The 20,333-nt window shown below is 34.6% G+C and overlaps 3 protein-coding genes and 2 long non-coding RNA genes across 6 annotated transcripts in view; 2 read left to right on the top strand and 3 right to left on the bottom strand.

Annotated features, from left to right (window-relative positions):
* LOC112047697 (protein GDAP2 homolog) overlaps window positions 1-5,766 on the top strand; it is a 55,474-nt gene extending 49,708 nt beyond the window's left edge. Inside the window, exon 12 of the mRNA XM_052884827.1 lies at window positions 42-5,766. Coding sequence (XP_052740787.1) covers window positions 42-86 — 45 coding nt within the window. The 3' untranslated portion in view covers window positions 87-5,766. The remainder of the gene's footprint in view (window positions 1-41) is intronic.
* A 2,085-nt stretch (window positions 5,767-7,851) lies between these two features.
* LOC112047698 (phosphatidylinositol-glycan biosynthesis class F protein) lies at window positions 7,852-8,852 on the bottom strand. The gene has a single exon (XM_024084903.2). It carries the CDS (start codon window positions 8,603-8,605, stop codon window positions 7,898-7,900), a length of 708 nt encoding a protein of 235 aa, XP_023940671.1. The 5' UTR covers window positions 8,606-8,852; the 3' UTR covers window positions 7,852-7,897.
* A 3,017-nt stretch (window positions 8,853-11,869) lies between these two features.
* Window positions 11,870-14,290, bottom strand: LOC128198573 (uncharacterized). Of its 2 annotated transcripts, XR_008251314.1 has the most exons (3): window positions 14,155-14,290; window positions 13,279-13,464; window positions 11,870-12,009 (listed from the first exon to the last, which is right to left on the bottom strand). It is a non-coding gene; the product is annotated as an uncharacterized LOC128198573 (long non-coding RNA). The 2 variants fall into 2 exon arrangements; XR_008251313.1 differs by lacking the exon at window positions 14,155-14,290 and having other exon boundaries at window positions 13,279-14,118.
* A 2,365-nt stretch (window positions 14,291-16,655) lies between these two features.
* LOC128198592 (uncharacterized) lies at window positions 16,656-18,597 on the bottom strand. The gene is made up of 2 exons (XR_008251334.1): window positions 17,729-18,597; window positions 16,656-16,870 (listed from the first exon to the last, which is right to left on the bottom strand). It is a non-coding gene; the product is annotated as an uncharacterized LOC128198592 (long non-coding RNA).
* A 1,282-nt stretch (window positions 18,598-19,879) lies between these two features.
* Window positions 19,880-20,226, top strand: LOC112047699 (uncharacterized). The gene has a single exon (XM_024084904.2). The coding sequence runs from the start codon at window positions 19,997-19,999 to the stop codon at window positions 20,171-20,173; it is 177 nt and encodes a 58-aa protein (XP_023940672.2). The 5' UTR covers window positions 19,880-19,996; the 3' UTR covers window positions 20,174-20,226.
* The last annotated feature ends 107 nt before the right edge of the window (window positions 20,227-20,333 follow it).

Here is a 20,333-nt window from a genome sequence, read left to right on the forward strand (position 1 = left end):
GGTGTGTATGAATGTACTGATTCGTGTAATTTCTCTTTCAGATAAATGGTCTACACTACTTCCAGCCAGACACGAACAGTACGTAGGCCGCTCCGCGACGCCATCTTTGTTTCTACGCTCTATGGTTATTTTATACTGTAAGACACATTACACCACTCTGGATCTACATCCGATAGTATTAAGTTTTAGTTAGATTATATATATTTGTGATTATTTTTAATTTTGTATCGGAATTTATTCGCGCATATTCTCGACCTTATTCGATTGAAATAAAATTGTAAATTTTTTGTCAAATAGACGGAAATGAAAGTGGAAATGTATTCAGAACTGTATTCGCATTAGATTAAGAACAGTATTTAATTGTCGATTACACGTACGTGTTGTGAGGGACTGCGTTGTCTACTAGAACGGTTGTGCTACATTTGCGACCGGAGGCAATGTCATGGATAATTCTTTCGAGACGCCTTCAATCGGCGAACATACACGAGACATGAGACAATAACGAGGCAATTGTGATTGAATAGGTTTCCCATTCGGTCACGACCTGTCACAAACGCAATCTCTGAGCGGCCGGACTTTATTCCATGTCACTTGTGAGCAGTCGACCTAGTAGTGTGCACAGAAGTAGTGGTGCCGGGCGTCGTCCCTTGCAGCGCCGCGTGAGGAGCTTCCGGCGGCACTTGAGCGTGTCGGTGAAGGAGCTGTCGGCGCACCGTTTACTGAACGGCGGTCGTCGGGATTTAATTACTGTTGCGGCCTAGGGAACTGGTGCGTTTAAATCATCCGAATTGTGTAATTTAATTTTTATTAATGAATATTATTTTGAAAAAATAATATTCATTAATAAAAATTAAATATAATAATAATTCATTTAGTTTTTTTGCAATTGTCCATAAAAATCCTTTTTGAATGGCCCACTACAGCACCAGGCCTCTCTCCTTACAGGAGAGGGATTTGGAGCTCAGACCCGACATGCTGCTCCAATACGCGTCGCCGGGCTCGTATTTGAAAGTCAAATTTGCCAGTTAATTCTACCGCCGATCATAAATACGTCGTAGCTTCGGTGTGGCGTTTACTACAAATCTTGTTGATCCAAAATGTTTAAACGCACGTACAGTAACTTTGTATCTGTGCGCGTGCGGGAGCGTGTGCGGATGCGGTGCGGATGCGGTGCGGTGCGGGTGCGGCGCACAGTACGCGCGCGGCGAGCGCCGGCGCCGCTAGACGAGCTTAACATTCTACTTGACGTTGTGTGCTTTTGTCCAAACGCAATACGCAGTATATCGTGTAGGTGATGTTATGTGGCGGCGTATCACGCCATTGTTGCGTTATTGTAATCATTACTGTAAAATATAGTATGTGTGCTTTCTGTACTACTTCGGTACTACTGTCCGAGTTGTGAACCCACAGTCCCTTAAGATAAATTTCAGTACTGATACTAGTAAGACATCGTCTAGAAGATCGCGCATTGAATTTCATGAAAAAATTAGCTAAACTCCAGGTCGACATAAATGAGCGATCGTGGCAATCTGTGACTCACAAATTGCCACGTTCGATAGCCCACTTACCTTTATTGAATTATACCTTTCGCTTTATACCTTTTTTAATTTCCCCGCAGCTGTCAATGTGTCGCACTGTCGGTGTATCGAGGTTGTGCAGAAGGCGCGCCCTGACATTGTTATAGTTGTATTGTAATTAGTATTAGCGGTGCATTTTATATTCTGTAAGTGAATGAAGAGTGAATGATACGAAATTGGGTACACAACTCACTCAATTTTAGTAAATTGACGATTGTAACACTAACACTTCCTCTGTAGACACATTTCAGACAATTAAATAAAATATGATTTACAATAAAACCCATGAAGAGAAACGTGGAAAAGATACGTAAAACAAAGTAAATATTAAATGATGAAAGTGTGCATAATGTTTGTCACCATTTGTGCACGTGTCCATTTGTGCACAAAGTTGTTTATGTAAAACCAAATTGACAGTGTTCTTAATTTGTAAAATGTAATGACAAAAAACAATGGATTTAAGTTCAGAGTTCTTTTCCATTCATCCATTTCAGTTCAGTTCCAAACCAGTATAATCCTCAAATCCTTCTAACATCAACACAATATTTTAGCGTGATTTTTATTTAAAAATGTTAAAAGCAACTCGTCCATAAGTCCGAAACATATCGAAAAGTCTGCTTTGAACTGAAGAATTTATAAATCGACTAATATTTTCGTGAATGATATATTAACAAAGAAAACTAAAGTAGTATCACACTTGAAGGTACTGCTTAAACCTTAAACCTAAAAACCCGCCCTTAAAGTTATAGATACAAACTCACCAAACATAACACTTCTCTTTTTGCATCATCGATTATCATTATCTACTTATAGAAATATCTATAAATCGTCATAAATCGACTGCACCAGCCACACCTGCTGTAGCGACTGCACCGGCTACACCTGCTGTAGCGACTGCACCGGCTACACCTGCTGTAGCGACTGCACCGGCTACACCTGCTGTAGCGACTGCACCGGCTACACCTGCTGTAGCGACTGTACCAGCTGTAGGAGTGCTTTGGCTCATCCGTTGCAAGCCATCTCTCCTGCCACAGGTTAAAACATCGCTTTATGCAATACGTAAACATTGGTACTATACACTTAGGTGAAGTGATATCTATATAATATCGCGTTATAGCTGCCGCTGCACTTTACGGGAATCCACGAAAGAGAACTCATTTCGCCATTATACGTACCTGTACAAATTCGTGGTTTTATGTACAAAAAGCATGACACCAGTCATTAACTATCCTGAAGATATTTACTTGGGCTATGCGACTAGACGTTTAACGTAAATCGCAGACGCAATCTCAATCGCAGGCGACAGTCGCGCACTTCTCAGGACACAATATTTTTCTAAATCATATTAATATTTTCTGTAATATTAGTAAATGGATATCAAATGTGCCACAAACTATTCGGACCAATTCTTGTTTACGCTGTTTTTTGACTAAACTAATTTGACACAACCAGGCGAGCAGGGGGGCACCGCATCAAATGAATCGAAACAGTCGCATGAACAATACTCAGTTGTTTCCATTTATTTGATGAGAAGTATATTCTCGTCCTTGTTTACGTGAGCGATGCGAAACGGATGAAGTCTTTTTAACCGACTTCGGGGGAAAGGAGGAGGTTCTCAATTCGACGCGTATGTTTTTTTTGATGAAAGCAGAAAAATTAAAATACTTATATTTAACAAAAAAACTGAACCGACTTAAAATCACAAAAATAAACTAAAAAGCGAAAAATAACGTCGCATGTGCTACCTTTTGATCACTTTGAAGGCGGTGCCAACACAGTGATGCATTAATAAAGCCGATTAAATTATAAACTTTTAGGATTTAAAGACTGTTCTGTCCCGTGGTTCTTTCAGAAACGGCTTTAATTAATACGTCACTGGCTTGGCACCGCCTTCAAAGTGATCAAAAGGTAGCACATGCGATGTTATTTTTCGCTTTTTAATTTATTTTTGTGATTTTGAAGTCGGTTCAATTTTTTTGTTAAGTACCTATATTTTATTCTGTTCGATTTATTAAGCATTTACACATTAGCGTTTTAATTAATTCTGTGGTAATTAAGTAAGTGAACCTCAGTTGTAACAATTTTAGTTTAGTGAAAACTAGGTGTAAATAGTACAGATTTGGAGTAAAAAAACCTGTAAGTAGTTATTTACGTGTCTGTACTGCGTGTGCGCAGTTTTGTGTTACAAGGTTCATATGAGAGTATTAAGTGTTGAACACTGATGTTATGTAATTGTTAAGATTTTTAATACATTTTTAAATATTAAGATCTTTCCATAATAAAAATCAAGTTTTAAGAATAGATGACCACAATACAAGCAAGATTTATTTTAATATTGAAATTAAAATCTAAGACATTAACAAGGATACCTATCTACGCATAATTATAAAAAAAAATAATGGTGCTAATTCTGTTGTACTTATGCAATCTCCAAATTAACAAAATATAATTTACTGCCCAAGGTTGATGCCATCACTTTCACTATGTCCTAAAAAGTGAAAGAAAATAAGTAACAACATTCTTCTAGAAAGTAATCATTGTAAGCTGATTCAATTTAATGAAGTACCTACATATTACAGAGTATCTTAAAATGATGTTCTACAGGAAATCTGGGAAATATGACTACATGAACTACATGACTCGAGATTGTTTAACCATCGGTAGGGAGCAACGCAACAAACTTAACTCGAGTACATCGAGTCGTATTTAAAGTCGTACGATAGTACCTCAATGACATTAAATTGTAGATGAGAATGTCCTCTACTTTTTTTATCAAATAAACTTTAATGTAAAACTCGTAATTTAGGAGAACGACGGAATCCAAAATCTTTTGAGTTTCTGAGCCACTTGGCGTTCGATGTATTCAAGTTAAGCCTGTTGTGTTGCTCCCTACCGATGGTTAAAACATCTCGAATCATGTAATTTTGTACAAATCTTATACGATTTTTTCTAGATTTCCTGTACTATTCTAGGTCTTGTTGAAAATCCCTAAACACTCGTTCACGTTTTCGTGTTTAGAAAATAATTGTTGCATTATTGAGATTTCAAAATAAGCTTTCCTTGTTTTCCTTGTAAGGTCATACCAGTCGTAGAGTTTACTATTCCACAAAGCATTAGATGTGTGACTTTGTGCTACTTTGTATTTTGTCCACAAGTCAGTGGGTGTCACAGTTGAACACAACAGGGGCAGACGTTACTTTGCAGAAGTCACAAAGTCCTCCTTTAAGTGGGTACCATGTGGGTATGTTTTCCAATTGAATAACAACTCTACAGTGTACTTATTGATTTTTTTAACTTACTATCAACGTCATTATCTAAATTCCTGAAGGTCTATTTTGGTACGTCTGCTTCACGTAATAAATGTAACAGCCTTAGGTTACTGTAAGGTTGGTAATCACATTCAATTATGTAATTTGTTCTGCTAATATTGACAAGCTAATTAGGATTGTCATTGAAAGAACCCACGAGTAGTAAATACTGATGTACTACTTACCTGTACTGGAGGAGTACTGTTTACTTACAAACAAATTAGAAATGAGGGTAGAAAACGGGTGTCATTTCATAACGTTTTCATTTAAAATTATGTATTGTTTTTACATAAAATTATTCAAAATATATTAACTCTATCTAATTGTTTTAGGCTTAATAATCAAATTTATTTTCATTAATTTAAGAACAAGTTAATTATAATTATTATAAGTGTGTGAAATGACTAGCGATTTATACCCTCATTTTTAATTTTTTTGTTGGTAAACAGTATTCCTCGAGTATGGTTTTAGTATAGGTACTTATTCAAATCAGTAGACATATTTACCTACTTACATGGACCTTTATACTTTATTAACATTTATATAAATCTATTTAATACGAAAACACACATACTTACGCGTGTCTATGGCTAGGCAATTGTTAAATGATAAACTCTAGTATCGGGGAGCCTGACATGTTATGTATAAAAGTTGCATAACTGATTTAGTTTGCCAACCTTACAGTGGCTGAGATTTCTGTAGTTGAGAGTAAGTTGTAGTCGACAGAACTGTTTGTATATTGTAATGCTAATGTATAGTTATTTGAACAATGTGATGCGGTATAAATTGGTTATGTTTCATATTTTATAATGAAATTGTATAAGCTATGTAAATATTTAACAAAAACACAAAATAAAATTATTAATTTACTAAAAATATAATGTTTTATTTACTATAATACTATAGACCTAATAAATCCTCAATCCTTTAGAACATTAGGTGAGTAGGTATAATACGTAAGTATGCTAAGCAACCGTTAAAGGAACTCCACGTTAGCGTCTTGATGTTACGGGTCTACAGTCTACTGGGGACTGTTACAGGCCCACCGTCTACTGGGGACTGTTGCAGGTCCACCGTCTACCGGGGACTGTTGCAGGTCCACCGTCTACTGGGGACTGATATGAGTCCACCGTCTACCATGTCCGGTGTATATGAGACGAATAACTAATTTCTAAAAGACGCAAAAATACCGCTAAAAGACGTCCCGCTGTTTCACCCACAAATTTCCTGTTCCCATAGGAACACGGAGTAAAAACATAGCCTATGACACTCGCAAATAACATAGCTTTGTATCGGTGAAAGAATTTTCAAAATCGGTTCTGTAGATTCAGAGATTACCCCCTACAACCACACAAGCTTTACCTCTTTATAATCTTCTATATAAATGAATCGCTGAATGTGTCGATAAGCGCAAATCTTGAGGACAGCTGAACCGATTTCCCTAATTATTTTCTTTAGTATATTCCTAATTAAAAGAGACAAATTAAAAATGAAGTCTAAAAACAACACATTTTTTTATGTACTCCCATACGATTTGTAATTAATGTATTATTACAAATCATTATTTACTGTAGTCAGTTAGTTACTTTGAAAAGTCAATTTGAACTTTAATACCATATCATAAAGTTCAAGTGTTAGTGAAGAGGTTTCGTGTGTTAAAAATTGAGTGACGTTAGGGCATGGATAGGGTACAGGTAAGTTACGGGTAGGATTGGGGTAGGGTAAGGGTAAGGTTAGGGGTAGGGTATAGTAGGGCAGGGGTATGGTTTGGGTATGGTAGGGGTAGTATAGGGTAGGGGTAGGGTTAGGGTAAGGTAGGGGAAGGGTAGGGTAGGTGTAGGGTGCTGGGAGTAGGGTAGGGTAGGGGTGGGGTAGAAGTGCACCGAAGTAAAATAGAAGCTTGACCAGGTCCGCTATTGAATATATTTTGGAAGGTTTTGTTGGAGGGCAATATATTTTTATGATCGATACTGAGGCTAAAACACTTTTTTGTTATTTTTATGTCTGTCTGTCTGTCAGTCTTTTTTATTACCGGGCATCACGCTGAAACTATTGAATGATTTCAAATGAAAGTTGGCTCGATATTCAAGGTAAATTTTGTAAATGTAAAATTAGTGGACTATTTATTATACTTTAAAAATCTTGCAAAAATATAAATAGAAGAGTGTGAAATAGGGGTTGAAAGTTTACATCGATTTTCACGCGAAAGAAGTCGTGGGCGTCCTCTAGTCCATTAATAAAGTCCAATCAGGTGCAGAGTTGAGTAAGGCTTACTAAAATATAGATGATTTTGTTATTGAACCTGCTTGGCCTAAGTTTGTCTTTCGTTTGTAGTCAATCCTTTTTGAGCTTTAGCAACTGAAAGGTTTATAGCTTCACGTATGATTTGGAGTACTCTACCGTGACGACGTGAGTAAAGACCCCTATCCAGGAGCACCTTGCATCCAACCAACAAGTGCGTTGCTGTTCCTATTGCCTCACCACACATATAGCAAGAGTTTTCAGTGGCTTTCGAACTAAGTTGCTCTGATCTGGGAGTCATTTGAAAGGCATTAGGATAGAATTTTAATAAGGCAGGAGACCACTCATATAGCAAGGTGCACTTTAGTGCAACCAGGATGCAGAACTCACCTAAGGATATCCACTCATTTTGAATTTCTAAATTCATAGCGTGCACTTTGTAGCTGCCATTTTCATCTTGTTGTAACAAGGATTTTACTATGTCTCGGTCTCCTTTATTCTTACTTGCACCCAACCCAGCTCTATTAGTCTGTGCATATAATATTATTACTTGACTATTCTTAAGTGCTTGTAAAAGCCTAGTTGAAATAAATTTATTTTGACTTGGGCTCTGTAGCTCAGATATAATAAGGTCACCTCTTGATCAATTAATATTGAATTTGAAGCCAACAGACCTGTGTGTGTGTGTGTGCCATGCTGCCATGTGATAGATGGACAAAATAAAATTGAATGAATACACAATATTTTATTTTAATAATACTATATATTACATTATTTAGATATATGAAGTCTGTTTATTACATTAACAAAAAAGTTCAATGCAGGATATTTATTAGATGCTGACAATAACGTAACCTTGGTAACAGTCAACACATTGGAGAGCAAGTAGCCACCAACAGCACCCAAATAACACGGTATAGGCCACTGCTGCCAGGGTGTGTTCCAATCTAGGGGTATCACCACAGCCCCCAGCCACGCCCCGCAGACTGTCATTAGAGCATTATTAACCAACATAGCAATTATGGTGTCTCTGGAAAAGGTTTTCACTCCAAATAATAGTTGCATGGCAGACTCTACACCTGTATGAGCTATCAATGGAAAGACGGTCAACAGAGTCAGGAGACTAGACAACAGAAGTGTCCCATCGTGCTGCTCTAGAACCGGAGCGCCAAAGAGGATGATAGCTATGAAAAAACAAAACACAACTCCAAACAAGAACACTATTGACTTCATAATGTCACTTGCTCTGTTTCTGCTCTTCTTCTTCACTTGACATTCATTACCAGAGTTCAGATAAAAGGACTTCAATAACTCCGCCACAAATATAAGAACCAGAATGTAGACAGATGATGCATTCCCGACTGAATACAACAGCCCCTTGTAAGATATCACGGTCACAATGCTCGGTAGGTAGATGCATGTCAGCAAACTGGTGATGGTCACTCTTCGCAGCTCCAAATTGTTATTTAACGAGAACATCGCGACTATATTATTTGAAAGGAAATTTATCTCTCACATTTAACCTTTGGAATGGGCTCTATGATCTTGTATTTTGGTATAAAGTTTTATTAGAGATTTAGAAAATAAACCGTCGTAAATCTAATCTAAATATTTACTTGGTTAATTTATAATTACCCTACTTTATGTACTTTAATAAATAAAATAATAAACATACAAATGATCAAATCAATGTACTCGTTTACATTGAGTAATGAGAATGACTTATACAGTATACACCTATCAAATTGACAATTACATTGACACATATACATATTACTCTTTGCATTGACATATTCGTCATTATCCTAGACGCAGTGTGACCATCTCCAATTTACCGATTCTGCCACAATTTTAAAAAATCTGCCAAATCCTGTCACCTACTCGAGGAAAAAATGCCAAAATATCGCCAACTCAGTTTAGCGCAATAAAAAATATTTTCAACCTTATTTGACCCAGATATAAGTAAAAAAATACACTTATGTACATAATATTATATTTTAATTAGAATTTTACTAAAAAAAAAAGGCACGCATACTCTTTCATATAGACTGTCTAAATAGGTGTATAGTGCGACATAAAAGAGTAGAAATTAATAAAAATGGAACTAAAATATTCGCTGTGTGTGTGTGGCAACACCACATTTACTGTCATTATAGACAACCAATCAATATTGATAGTCACTAATTAATTAACGACGAATAAACGAAATCGTCTATTTCATTTAATCAAAATAATTAAATGTGATGTTGCCACACACACACAGCGAATATTTTTAATATAATTACAAAATATATCATTACAAAAATATTAATTATTTAGATGATTAATTTATTTAGTAAAATAAATAAATTATAGAGAATTAATCTTTATTACAGTGAATTAGATTAGCTTTTTTCAACAGATCATCCTATTTAAAACTAGCGGACACCCGCGACCTACCCTACCCCTACCCTACCACGCTACGGAAGCTTAAAAAATGGTGATGAAAGTTATTTTGGAAATATATTTCATGTACAGAGTTGACCTCATTACAGATTTATTAAAAATATAGTGAGCATAATATTACCTACATAAATAACAAAATATCAATTAATGTCAAGTATCAAGGCAGTTGCTATACCAAGTGGATGACAGTACACAGGGTTACCCTATGAACGACAATATGTGACTACTGCGCTCTCATTTAATTTCTACTCTTTTGTGTCGCACTTTAGGTTGCCTCGCAGCATACACCTATTTAAAATTTAATTAATCGTTAAAATCATCATCTTCTAGTTTAAAATACAAAACCTATCATCTAAATTAATCGCCAGAACTGATGAAACAAAACCGAAACTGAAGCTTCTACGCTATGTCTATGAGTAAAAATTATTGAGTTTTGGAAATCAATTATCAACTTTATAATCCCGATAGAATATAATGGAATCGATAGAGCATTTTCCTTCGAAGTCCTCAAGAACAGCTTCGATTTCGATGATTTCTTTTAGTAAGTTAGTTTTTTGATTATATTTGAAATCAGAAACCTTTTGGAATGGAGAATGATATAATATATTGTTTATTGATAGTGTTGATTTATGCTATTTATACCAATGATATTTTATACTAAAATTATTATCATTGATATGAACAGTGTGTTGGAGAAAAGCCCGTCCGGCCCTTATGGGTGTACTTCCCTGTACAAAATTAAGGAGGATGAAAATCCACACCCTTTTCGGGTTTTCTCCCCAGATTTAGGGGGTAAATGATGGATGGGATTTTAATAGTGGTCTGAAATATTTAGGGGTATCATTGATTTTTCCAGAGGGGTAACGGTTAGCGAGGCCGGTCCCAATGGTCTAAGGACACAAAAGGATATATTTTTGAGAGGATTCGATTTTTGGCGGGAATCGAGAAGCGCGCTTTTAAAATTGAAAATTTTTATTTAAAAGTTTTTTAGTAATATACGTGTGAAATAAAGTGTACAAATGTAAATTAAATCAGGCAAAATGCCGTCAGACAGTGATGGTGATGCCCACGAAAGGCTAGACAGAAAAAAACGTAAAGTACATAAGTCTGGTGAGGACGAGAGTTTAAAATATAAACCCTATATAAAGGCAGGTTATAGCAGAGCCTACACGGATAATAGCACTAACGCGGAATTCCCAGTGTTTGTGGAAAGCAGTGAGGCGGAAATTAAATTGGGGAACAAAAACCCATTAGTTGTGTCCAAATACTTTAAACAAGTAAAAGGTATCTATGAGAGCAGGCGCATTAATGCTAACAAAATAATGTTAGTATTCAAACAAGCAACAGCAGCCAATGATTTTCTCAAACATGAATGCCTAACGGTTTACAATCTTCGTGCCTTCATCCCGGCATCTTCTGTGGAGAGGGTGGGGGTTGTCAGGTTTATACCTAAAGAGTCCAGTAACCATGAACTATTTAATAAACTTTCTTCAGAGTGTGAGATTATTGGTGTAAGACGATTCATGAAAAAGGTTGTAGACGATGTTGTTCCTTTGTCAACTATTAGTGTAATTTTTGCAGGAACAACTTTACCACAATATATATATTTAGACAATTGGCGTTATAAGGTCTATACATATATTCCTCCATTAATGCAATGTTTTAATTGTATGAGATTTAATCACTATGGGAAAATATGCAAAAATTTACAGGTCTGTTCACGCTGTGCTGGTGAACACCACTACAAAGCATGCACGGCTGATACATTGAAGTGCAGTAATTGTGGTGGAGCTCACTTAGCCATATCCAAAACTTGCCCTATAAAGGCAGCGAGATTAGAAAAAAATAAACAATCTTATGCTAAGGTAATTGAAATGAATAGTGTTAATTTTCCTACTCTCCCGAAGCCTCAACAAATACAGCAAAAATTCCACCAATCTAAACTAAACACACAAGAAAATTTAGATATTTCTTATTCAGATATCATTAATAATAAAAAAATATTATCCGCAATAATTAATACATTAGTTACTATAGGAAACTCAAATGACATAAAAAGCACAAGTAAAATTAAAGAAGCATTTTTGAAACATTTGAATAAAGTTTAATGGCTTCAAAGCTCATTATTGCTCAACATAACATTCAGAGTATTAATAATAAAAAACCCTTAGTAAAAACATTTTTAACACAGGAAAATATTGATATTTTATTATTAAATGAAACTTGGCTTAAAAACTCTAGTAATCTTGTAAAAATCCCAGGCTATAACTTTGTTGGAAAAAATGCAAAGAACGAACATGGTGGTGTAGGTATTTTATTAAGAAATACATTTAAATATAAACTTTTGAAAACAAAATTTTATGAAGATGTTCAATCCATAGCAATTTCTTTAGGAACCAATGTTGGTGACTTATCAATACTTTGTGTTTATTGTCCACCTAAAAATAAAAATAAATGTAAAATCAATAGACTTAAAAGTATCATCAGTGATATGCCAAAGCCCTGTTTAGTAGCAGGAGACTTTAATGCACATCATATTTCTTTTGGTTGCCATAGTACAAATTCAAGGGGTAGAAGCCTATTTGATATTTTTGATGAACAGGATCTGTGCATATTAAATTCTGGTAGGTCTACTACACTTCAGAGACCATATGCAAATAGTTCTGCTATTGACATAACTGGAGTGAGCCCAGTGCTCGCTCCGTTATGTGAATGGACAGTAGGTGTAGACACTTTGGGTAGTTACCACTATCCCACATTCACAAAAATTAACTTAATTCCATCTAAATATTCTGTCAATGATAAAGTAGAGAAATTTTTATATAATAAAGCAGATTGGGATAAATATTTTAAGAAATCCAAGGAGTATTTTGAGTATATGACATTTAATGAACTAGATCCTTTACAGTCATATAACAAATTTTGTGAAATTTTGAACATTTTAAAAAAAGAATGTATTCCGCTTGTTAAATTTGAGGGTCCAAGAACTATTAAAGCTCCCGCTCCTTGGTGGGATGAAAATTGTGCTGAAGCAGTTAAAAATTCCAAAGAGGCTTTACAATTATATAGGCGAGTAGGGTTAATGGTAAATTATATAAATTATAAAAAAATAGATGCACTTAAAAAAATAATCATTAAAAAAGCAAAGAAAGATAGTTGGAATAAACTTTGTTCATCATTTAATAGATACACTCCTATAACTTATATATGGAATTATATGAAAAGATTTAAACGAATAAATAACCAACCGAAACTTAAAAATGATGTATGGATTCCAAATTTCATCTCAAAACTTAAACAGAATAATAATAACACAAACTTAATTAACTCTGTTTTTGAATACAACAATGACAATGAAAATTCCATGTGGCTACTAAATCCATTCACCTATGCAGAATTCAATATAGCACTTCAATCAAGAAAGGAATCTGCACCAGGATTAGACGACATTCCTTATATAATGTTTAAAAAGTTACATAAAGCAGGTCAAATAGCTTTACTTAATATTTTTAACAAGTTATGGCTTTCTCAATGTATTCCAGAGAGTTGGAAGATTCAATGTATAATACCAATTTTGAAACAAGATAAACCTGAAGACGATTGCAATTCTTACAGACCTATATCGCTGACTTCTTGCATAGGAAAATTGTTTGAAGTAATGCTTAAACTAAGATTGGACTACTTTGTAGAAACTAATAATTTATTACCAGGTTTTCAATATGGTTTCCGTAGAGGTAAAAGCGCATCAGAGAGTATAACTTCATTTATATATGATATGAAGAATTGTCAATTGTCTAAATCCACAGCAGTATGTATATTTTTGGATATAGAGGGGGCTTATGATAATGTGGACTTAAACCAGCTCATCAATTGTCTTCATGAAATCGGTATCCCTGGAAAAATGTTAAAATGGCTTTCAAATTTTTTTAATAATAGACACTTTTATGTTAAGTACAATAATATACTCCATGGGATAAACCAAACTAGTAAAGGTCTTATGCAAGGTTCAGCATTGTCACCAATTTTGTATAATTTATACACCTCACAAATTGAAAATTTTTTATTAGGAGATGTTAAAATTTTACAATTTGCGGATGACTTGTTAATGTATAGTGTAAATAGAAATATAGAAATAGCTAAAAATACTATTAATTCTGCACTGTTCCAGTTGCAGTCTTATTATCAAAATTTGTTAAAATTAAATATCAATACTTCCAAAAGTTCATGTATGATTTTTGGCAGCCCAGTGGGGAATAACATCAAATATAATGGTACAGATATTCCATTTGTAAATCAAAAGAAATTTTTGGGTGTAATTATCGATAATAAATTAAAATTTGACAGACATATTAATTATATTAGCAAAAATGCGTTAAAAGGCATTAATTTATTGAGATGTTTGACTGGAACGTTTTGGGGCTCTGATCCTAAAGTCCTATCTCTATTATATAAAAGCATGGTCAGAAGTCACTTTGATTATAGTTTCCTTGCATATATGCAAGCCAATTCCACATTATTAAAAAAACTTGATGTTATTCAAAATATTGGCTTACGCATAATAAGTGGAGCTATGCGCTCTACACCTGTTAATTCAATGGAAGTAGAGACTTGTATTTCTCCTTTAATTGTAAGACGCATATATTTAGCTGAAAGATTTTGTTTGAAAGCTCTATCGTCGAGCTCTTCAATAGTGAACAAACTTTTGCTTCCAAATAGTCTACTAACTGTAACTAAATCTACAACTGAATCTTTACAAGCGACTGCAAATTCACTTTTGGCAGGTAAACAACCTACCATATCTATTATTATGACATATATGCATAATATTGCCACTAACATAAATGTTAGTAACGCCTGGCCCATGTACTCTTGCTCCTTTGAGAGCTTGGGCCTAATTGTCTAACGCAAACGATTGAATTTGACAGTTGAAATCGTACGTTTTTACTTGTCAAACGGCTATTTCGGATTGTGTAAGCCAATGGAAAGCCATCGGTTGGGCATAGTTAGTTCATTACGATTAGATCGTTATTTTTATACGAAGAGTGAATGATTTGTTAAGATTTGACAGTTATTTGCGATTGTCTTCGAATTGTGTAAAGTTTTATGTTCATGGCTTATGTCAAAAACTTACGATGGGTCTTGAGTCACCTTTGATCGTAAAACGGACAAATTGTGGATGTCCAAAATTCCAAAATAATAATTTATATTTTGTTAAATATCTAAAATTAATATTTTTTTCCACTCTAAATCTCTCAATTCAGTCTCCCCGTCCACAGTTAGCACTTTGCGAAGTGTTTTGTTTGTAAACAATGAACTCTGTTAAAAAGAGTAATAAATAATATATTCTTTGCAATGAACCTATAAAGTCAAAACAATGAAGTTAATTGAGTGCTATTAATCGATTTATATAGGATGCTGAGACTTGGACTCTGAGAGAAAGTGAGAAAAAGAATATGTTGAAGAAGAATGCTTGAATATCCTGGACACAGTCTCACTCCTCCAAGAACTGGGGATCAAACAGCATCTTTCTTCCAGCATCCAATGTCTTCTTACACACACTTTCTTTGGACGTACCAGAGAAAGAGACGATAAGTCCATAGAGCGACATAAACTCAATACCTACGATATTTAATACCATACCATGTTTTAGATTTCTGCGACATCTTGCATGTTGTTGTATCCAATGTGTTGGGATCTGTGTTCCAGGGCTTATGTGTGTGGTTTAGTTAAGTTTGCTGGTTATTAAGCAAAAAGGAATCGAATTTAATTTTTAAAATTATGATTATGGCGAACGAACTCTTTCGTCATCGCTCATAGGTACATTTACATTTTCCATTGGTGCATGCCCACCCTAGGAATCCTAGGATTCTGAGCTACCGAATAGGAATAGGAAATAATAGTAGATAAGCCAATGGGTGGGAGTAGAATAGGATAGGAATAGGGAATGAGTCAAAGCGAAGCTTGTCTGTCTGCTATATTATCTTAGTACACAAACTACACTTACATTGAGATTAAATGTTGATGTGTGTATTTTATAATATGCTCAATATTAACAATTTTGCTTTACAGGATATTTGGAATATGCCCTATAACTGCAGACTCCAATATTACAAAAAGCACCTGCAATACAGTAGAATAACATATTGGTGTGCTGAAGAAAAGATGGCAAAGGCTTTTAGCTGATAGGACATTGTACTGATGACCCTGTTATCTGGTCAAATCATAAATGTGTGTGTATTATCAAAATATTTGCATAGATTGTGAAATGCTGATATTTGATTTGGTCTTTGATATTTGAAAATAAAAGAATACTTACTTCGCTGAGTTTGTTTTTTGTAGTCTTTTCCAAAACTAAAGCTTTCAGTTTAACATTTTACTATTAATATTTTTTTATACCATTACAATAATTAAATAAATTATTCAAAAAAGTGTAGTTGTAAAAAATACATTTATAATACCTGTGTATGTTCACCCCCTGCAGTTTCACCCACATAATTCCTGTTCCCATGGGAAGGAATACATGGCCTATAATACTCAAATGTGGATTTTTATTGGTAAAATAATCTTCAACATTGGTTCAGTAGGTCCAGTGTTTACCCCTACAATCTCACAAACTGTATCTTTTTATTACAGTATCTTGACTACTAGTATTCTAAGAATTATGAAAATGACACCTCTGAGGGTGAAATAGGGGTTGGAAGTTTATAAAAAAAAGATTTTTTAAGTTTATTATAATAATAATAAATACAGTAAACATAGACTTTCAGTTAGACATTTTTTAAACCCTGAAACCACAAAGATTAAAAATAATCAACTATATACTTCTCATCCAAACAGTCAGCCTGTACAGTACTTGCAGACACTGTTTTGATGATTAGTATATTTTCTTAAATCAGAAAAACGAGTCATCATCATGGATCAGTCATCAATCATGGATTCAGCCCTGCCCACTGTACTTGACAACATATTGGCCATACTTAAATGTTAAAGCATGTTTATTTTTAAATATGTTTTACCGTAAATAAATTATTACAGATGCTATCTTTCTAACAGCTAGCAGGATAGGTACAATGAAGTTACACACTAAATAATCAAATTTATTTTATAATTAACAAAAATGAGTAAGAATATAGATGGATGGCTGACATAGAGAGCTCCTGGAATTAGACACACACACACACCACATAATTGTTAAGCTGGCTCAGCTAGTCAGTCTTGTTGTCAAAGCACTCATCTTCATGTCTCTGAGTCAATATCAGTGGTTCATCATAATGGTCTGTTCATAATAATCAATTTAGTCTGAAATTAAAAAAAAAAATTAATCTTTCATACTAAAAGTTAGATAGAATCTTTGAGAGGAAAACATTAGCAGTGGTGTCCTGGGTTTGATCCCTGGCTGGGCCGATTGAGGTTTTCTCAATTGGTCTAGGTCTGGCTGGTGGGAGGCTTCGGCCAGTTACCACCTTACTGGCAAAGACCTACCACTAAGCGATTTAGCATTCCGGTACGATGCCATGTAGAAACCAAAAGGGGTGTGGATTGTCTTACTACTCCTAACAAGTTAACCCGTTACCATCATAGATTACATCATCACTTACCATCAGGTGAGATTGTAGTCAAGGGCTAACTTGTAAAGAATAAAAAAAAAACCTGCTCCAATGTGGATTGGTAGTTATGATGTTAATATACCACTATCAGATGTTAATGATAATTAATGTTCCGAAGGTCCTGTGTTTGATCCCCGGCTGGACCAATTGAGACTTACGGCCAAGCAATTTAGCATTCCGGTGTGATGATGTGTAGCAACTGAAAGGGTTGTGGATTTTCAGTTTAAATTGTAAAGAATAAAAAATAAAATATAACAGTAACATTTTGCTCTCAGTAGAGGATTTTGAATGGTATATCTAAATGCCTAGATAAACTAACTCTGCGAACCCATTGTAATTATGACACTGTTGTTGGCTGGTGAAGGAATAAAACACCCTAAAGAGCTAGAGAACTGTTCAAATCCTTTAATAATAAGTCTGTTTGTGAAGTCACTGATCACACACTTAGGTAAACCTATGTATATTAGTGCCGATTCATACGAGACTTAGAGATTAACACTGGGATAAAAATAACATGCGGACTTTTCTAAGAGACAGAGGAAATGCTCACTCTCTCCTTTTGCGCAGCCCGGATGTGCTAAATACTTCCAAACAAAGAAATTACTGCTATAACTAGCAGCAGGGACATGTAGTAGACAAGCAGCGCGATCACTTATTAATCGGGCATTGTTGATTGTTCTTCAGTTGGCTAACTGTAAGTTAACCACTTGTAGTTACGCTAACCACCTTAGCCCTGCCTTGCCTGAGTTAAGGGTTGTTTTAATGAGAAACTTCTTAAGAAATGGACATCGACAAAATTAGATAGAGGTAGTTTTTCTTTTTTGTTTACTTTTATATTTTTGATTAACAATAACACAAACGAAGTAAACTTTGCTCCTAAGATCACTATAATTTAGTAAAACTTTGCTCAATTTCTAAATTCTCTTTAAAACCTGAAAAATAAAAATTTTGTTTTGTTTATAAAATTTAAATTTCTAATCCACAGGTTATTAATATGCTATGTTTCACCACAGACTAATAGGATACCCCGTTATTTTGACACTAGCCTACACAGACAACAGGGAGATTACCAAATAGTCCAAATAGCCCTTGGTTAAATTCGTTAATTGCGTTTTGTTACTTGAGTTGCATGTACCATTTTCTCACGCTATTGTCTTCAATAGTAGATATTTGTCGTGAAATTTAATGCTTCTTTAATGTTTTAAACAAAAGACATAAAACTTTGTTAAAATATATGCATTATTATGGAGTTTGACTTAAATTTGATAATATTATTAACGATAGTTTCACTATCGTTTTGCATAAACAATACGCAATCTTCATGAATGATTTCAGTTCATCGTTCACCATCCGGTCTTCATATAATGAACTAAATTAGACAATACCAATGTAAAGTTACGATTGATCGTTGATCGTAGCCGATCGTAAAAACTTTACGATCAATGAAGTCCGTTAGACAATTAGGCCCCTTGATTATGAAAAATAAAATTCATTTGTTGAATATTACGTCAAACATAGACTTCCGGATGTTTATTGATAAAAATTGTAAATATTATTATAAGTTATATACAGATGGATCTAAAAATCAGCACTTTGTAAGTGCTGCTTTCTATGATCCACAAAAAAAATTTAGTAAAGCGTTTAAGTTAAATTCTCGATGTAGTATTTTTACTGCGGAATCTTTTGCAATTTTAAAAGCAATTTCTTATATAAAAGAGGAAATTTTACATAGTGTAAATAATTGTATTATAGTAACAGATTCCAAAAGTGTTCTTTTAGCTATTAACAATTTCAATTTTAGTTATAAGTCTTCATACATTATTTTTCAAATTAAAAATGTATTACTAGACATAAGAAAAACTGGAATGAACGTAGAATTTGTCTGGGTACCCTCCCACAGAGGTATAGCGGGCAATGAACTGGTTGATTCTGTAGCAAGACAAGGATTGTTTAATGAAGATTGTTCAGACAATATCAAAACTCCATTTACAGACTTTTATCATGAAGTGAAGAAGAGACAGAAGTTGCTTTGGCATGAACTTTGGAAGGAAACTAGTAAAAGTAAAGGATGTTGGTACGCAGACATACAAAATGAAATACCGGTGCAGCCATGGTATAACAAAATGAGTTGGGATTCAAGAAAATTCATATCAATAATAAACCGACTAAGGTTTGGTCACTGTTTAGTGCCAAGCCATTTATTCAAATTAAAAATTTATAAAGATAACAAATGCATGTACTGTAAAAAAGATGACGCAGATATCAATCACATAATTTTCAAGTGTTCAGCTTTTGGTATACAAAGAATAATATTAGCAAGTTCGATAGAGTTAGTAAAGGAAGAAAACGAAATTAAGTGTGATCCCCGCCACATTAAGGAATTGTTGAGGAACCATTTATTTTATAAGCCTGTTTTAGATTTCATTAGTAACACAATAGAAAAATTGTAAAATACAGTAGTAAATTTATATTTAGACGACGACGACGATAATTTTAAGTGCTTTGTATTATTTTTAAGAAAAATTGTAATATTTTAAGCAGGGCCTATAAGGACTTGTATCCAAGGCCGTAAAATAAATTAAAAAAAAAAAAAAAAAAAATATTTTTGAGAGTTGCTAACACCGCGTCACTCAATGTCAGACGTCAGTAAGCCACTTGTCATTTGTCATGGAATTTGGAGTATTAGTGATTTATCTGTGTTTGTCATTATCTGTCGACTGTCAGTGTTGGTCAGTGTCAGTCTGTCTCATTGATTTGAATTAGCAGCCTTTTACGTAATAATCGTTTTTCCTGTTAAAAATCAAAAGAAGTGATCAAAATGCTGGGCAGGCTGGGCAGGAAGCAAGCGGAGATCGCGGCGAGCTTCGTCCCGTCGGCGCTGGGCTACGGTGGCGGCTCCTTCCTGGTGCTGCTCTACATGACCGACTGGAAGGTGTTCGTCACCAAGATCCCCTTCTACGGCTCGCAGTTCAAGGACTTGCCGCCCAGCGAATGAGGCGTCTGCTGTTTTTATGTTAAGTGTATAATATAACTTGTAGTACCTACCTATCAGTGATTTTTCATTTATCTCTAACTCTAACCCGTAAGGCGAGCGTGAGCGCCTTTATTTTCATAATCACGTAGAATGAAGCATTGTTATGTAGGAAATACATTTA

The sequence above is a fragment of the Bicyclus anynana genome, chromosome 12, assembly GCF_947172395.1.
Source record: "Bicyclus anynana chromosome 12, ilBicAnyn1.1, whole genome shotgun sequence".
Taxonomy (NCBI): domain Eukaryota; kingdom Metazoa; phylum Arthropoda; class Insecta; order Lepidoptera; family Nymphalidae; genus Bicyclus; species Bicyclus anynana.